At 48.4% G+C, this 2,500-nt stretch overlaps 1 protein-coding gene across 1 annotated transcript in view; it reads left to right on the top strand.

The window, feature by feature from the left end:
• cand1 (cullin-associated and neddylation-dissociated 1) overlaps positions 1 to 2,500 on the top strand; it is a 39,294-nt gene that overhangs the window by 21,693 nt on the left and 15,101 nt on the right. Inside the window, exons 14-16 of the mRNA XM_053343967.1 lie at positions 1 to 97; positions 878 to 967; positions 1,477 to 1,630. The exon at positions 1 to 97 is cut by the window's left edge and continues 72 nt beyond it. Coding sequence (XP_053199942.1) covers positions 1 to 97; positions 878 to 967; positions 1,477 to 1,630 — 341 coding nt within the window. The remainder of the gene's footprint in view (positions 98 to 877; positions 968 to 1,476; positions 1,631 to 2,500) is intronic.

The following is a 2,500-nucleotide window of genomic DNA, read 5'->3' as shown; positions in this document are numbered from 1 at the left end:
TTCACCTGCACCATCAAACGCCTGAAGGCCGCCGACATCGACCAGGAAGTGAAAGAGCGAGCCATCTCCTGCATGGGACAGATCATCTGTAACCTAGGTAACCGTGTGTGTGTGTGTGTGTGTGTGTGTGTGTGTGTGTGTGTGTGTGTGTGTGTGTGTGTGTGTGTGATGCAACTTCTTTTTCTCTGCGGTGACTGCGGTCATGGTGGTCTTCCTCCTCCTCTTTCTTCCTGCTTCTCCTCCTCTTCCTCCTCCTCTTTCTTCCTGCTTCTCCTCCTCTTCCTCCTCCTCTTTCTTCCTGCTTCTCTTCCTCCTCCTCCTCCACCTCCTCCTCTCTCCTGCTCTTCTTCCTCCTCCTCTTTCTTCCTGCTTCTCCTCCTCCTCTTCCTCCTCCTCTCTCCTGCTCTTCTTCCTCCTCCTCTTTCCTCCTCTTGGTCCTCTTCCTCCTGCTCTTCCTCCTCCTCCGCTTTCTTCCAGCTTCTCCTCCTCTTCCTCCTCCTCATCCTCCACCTCTTCCTCCTCCTCCTCCTCTTTCTTCCTGCTTCTCTTCTTCCTCTTCCTCCTCCTTTCTTCCTGCTTCTCCTCCTCCCCCTGCTTTTCCTCCTCTTCCTCTCTCTTCCTCCTGCTCCCCCTCTTCCTCCTCCTCTTTCTACTTGCTTCTCCTCCTCCTCCTCTTCCTCCTTCTCTTCCTCCTCCTTCCTGCTTCTCCTCCTCTTCCTTCTCCTCTTCCTCTTCCTCCTCCTCTCTCCTGCTCCTCCTGTGTGTGTGTGTGTGTGTGTGTGTGTGTATGTGTGTCTGTGTGTGATGAAACTCCCTATTTTTTTCTTTTTTTTCCTTTTGACCCCTCAACCTCTCTCCCTCCTCTCTGGTTGCCTAGGTGACCGCCTCCCCAACGAGCTTCCTGGAACGCTGCTGATCTTCTTAGAGCGCCTAAAGAACGAGATCACGAGACTGACGACCGTGAAAGGTGAGCGGCCTTTAGTTTCCCTTTCCTTTTAACCTTTTGACCTTTGGATCTTTAAGAGTTGGAGTCGGATTCGTATACTCAGAACTTTTATGTGTAAGATGATGAAAGATGATTTAATTTCATGGTGAAGTCATTTTTGTTTAATAAAGGACTAAAGATCATCGATTATTAACTCTGTGTGTGTGTGTCTGTGTGTGTGTGTCTGTGTGTTACTGTGTGTGTGTGTGTGTTACTGTGTGTGTGTGTGTTACTGTGTGTGTCTCTCTCTATCTCTCTCTCTCTCTCTCTGTGTGTGTGTGTGTTACTGTGTGTGTGTGTGTCTCTCTCTCTCTCTCTCTCTGTGTGTGTGTGTGTGTGTGTTACTGTGTGTGTCTCTCTGTGTGTGTGTGTGTGTGTGTGTGTGTGTGTGTGTTACTGTTTTTGTGTGTGTGTGTGTGTTACTGATTTTGTGTGTGTGTGTGTGTGTGTCTGTGTGTGTGTGTGTGTGTGTGTGTGTGTGTGTGTTCCAGCCATGACTCTGATCGCCGGCTCTCCGTTGAAGATCGACCTGAGGCCGGTTCTTCCTGACGCTGTTCCCATCCTCGCTTCGTTCCTCCGTAAAAACCAGCGAGCTCTGAAGCTTTGCACGCTGGCTGCTCTGGACATCCTGCTCAGAAACTACAGGTAACACACACACACACACGTGTATGTGTGTATATATATATATTAGGGCTGTCAAACGGTAATTTTTTTAATCGAGATTAATCGCAGAATTTCCATAGTTAATCACGATTAATGGCGTTTTGAATTGCATGTTTAAAATCCTGTTATTTTCCATTTGAAGGCAGTTTTAAGCCCATAATGTAAAGCATTTCTTACCAGAGTGTCTTAACTGGGAATCAATCACGGCTCTGCTGCGACTCCCACACTCCAAAATGGTCCTTTGGTGGAGCTGAGGCTGGCTTGGCTGCACCTGGGTGTTTAGCGTGGAGGTGCTAACTCAAACTCCACGTACTCCGGTGGTAGTTAAACTCCGTTTGACACAGGTTGCATTTTACTTTTGACTTGTCAACTGAAGCGTCTGGAAGTGTTTTAAAGTTAAACAAGCCGTTCAAAAGTCCAGTAGCTCTCTTACTTTCCATCAGCGCGGTAGGTTTACTGCAGGAGGCCACTTCAAAGCATAGCGCTACAGCTAGAGGAGCCGTCTACGGGGGAGTAGAAGGGACAAAAAGGCTTGCAACATTAAAATGCGATTAAAAAAAATAACACGTTATGGATTGCATTAATCTGATCGTGATTAACACGTTAACGCTGACAACCCTAATATATACATATATATACATACACACACTCCTCTCTACCCCTCTCTCCTCCTCCTCTTCCACTTTCTGCTCCTCTTCCTCCTCCTCCTAACTCTCTCTCAATGTGTTTCAGCTCTGCAGTGACTCCTGTCATGGTGGACGCCATCCTGGCCGAGCTCCCTCCTCCTCTTCCCCTCCTCATCCTCCTCCTCTCTCCTCCTCCTCCTCTCCTCTTCCTCCTCCTCTCTCCTCC

The sequence above is a fragment of the Scomber japonicus genome, chromosome 23 (assembly GCF_027409825.1).
Source record: "Scomber japonicus isolate fScoJap1 chromosome 23, fScoJap1.pri, whole genome shotgun sequence".
Lineage (NCBI taxonomy): Eukaryota > Metazoa > Chordata > Actinopteri > Scombriformes > Scombridae > Scomber > Scomber japonicus.
The sequence above is the reverse complement of the archived record's forward strand: the minus strand, read 5'-3'. Positions and strand labels throughout refer to the sequence as shown.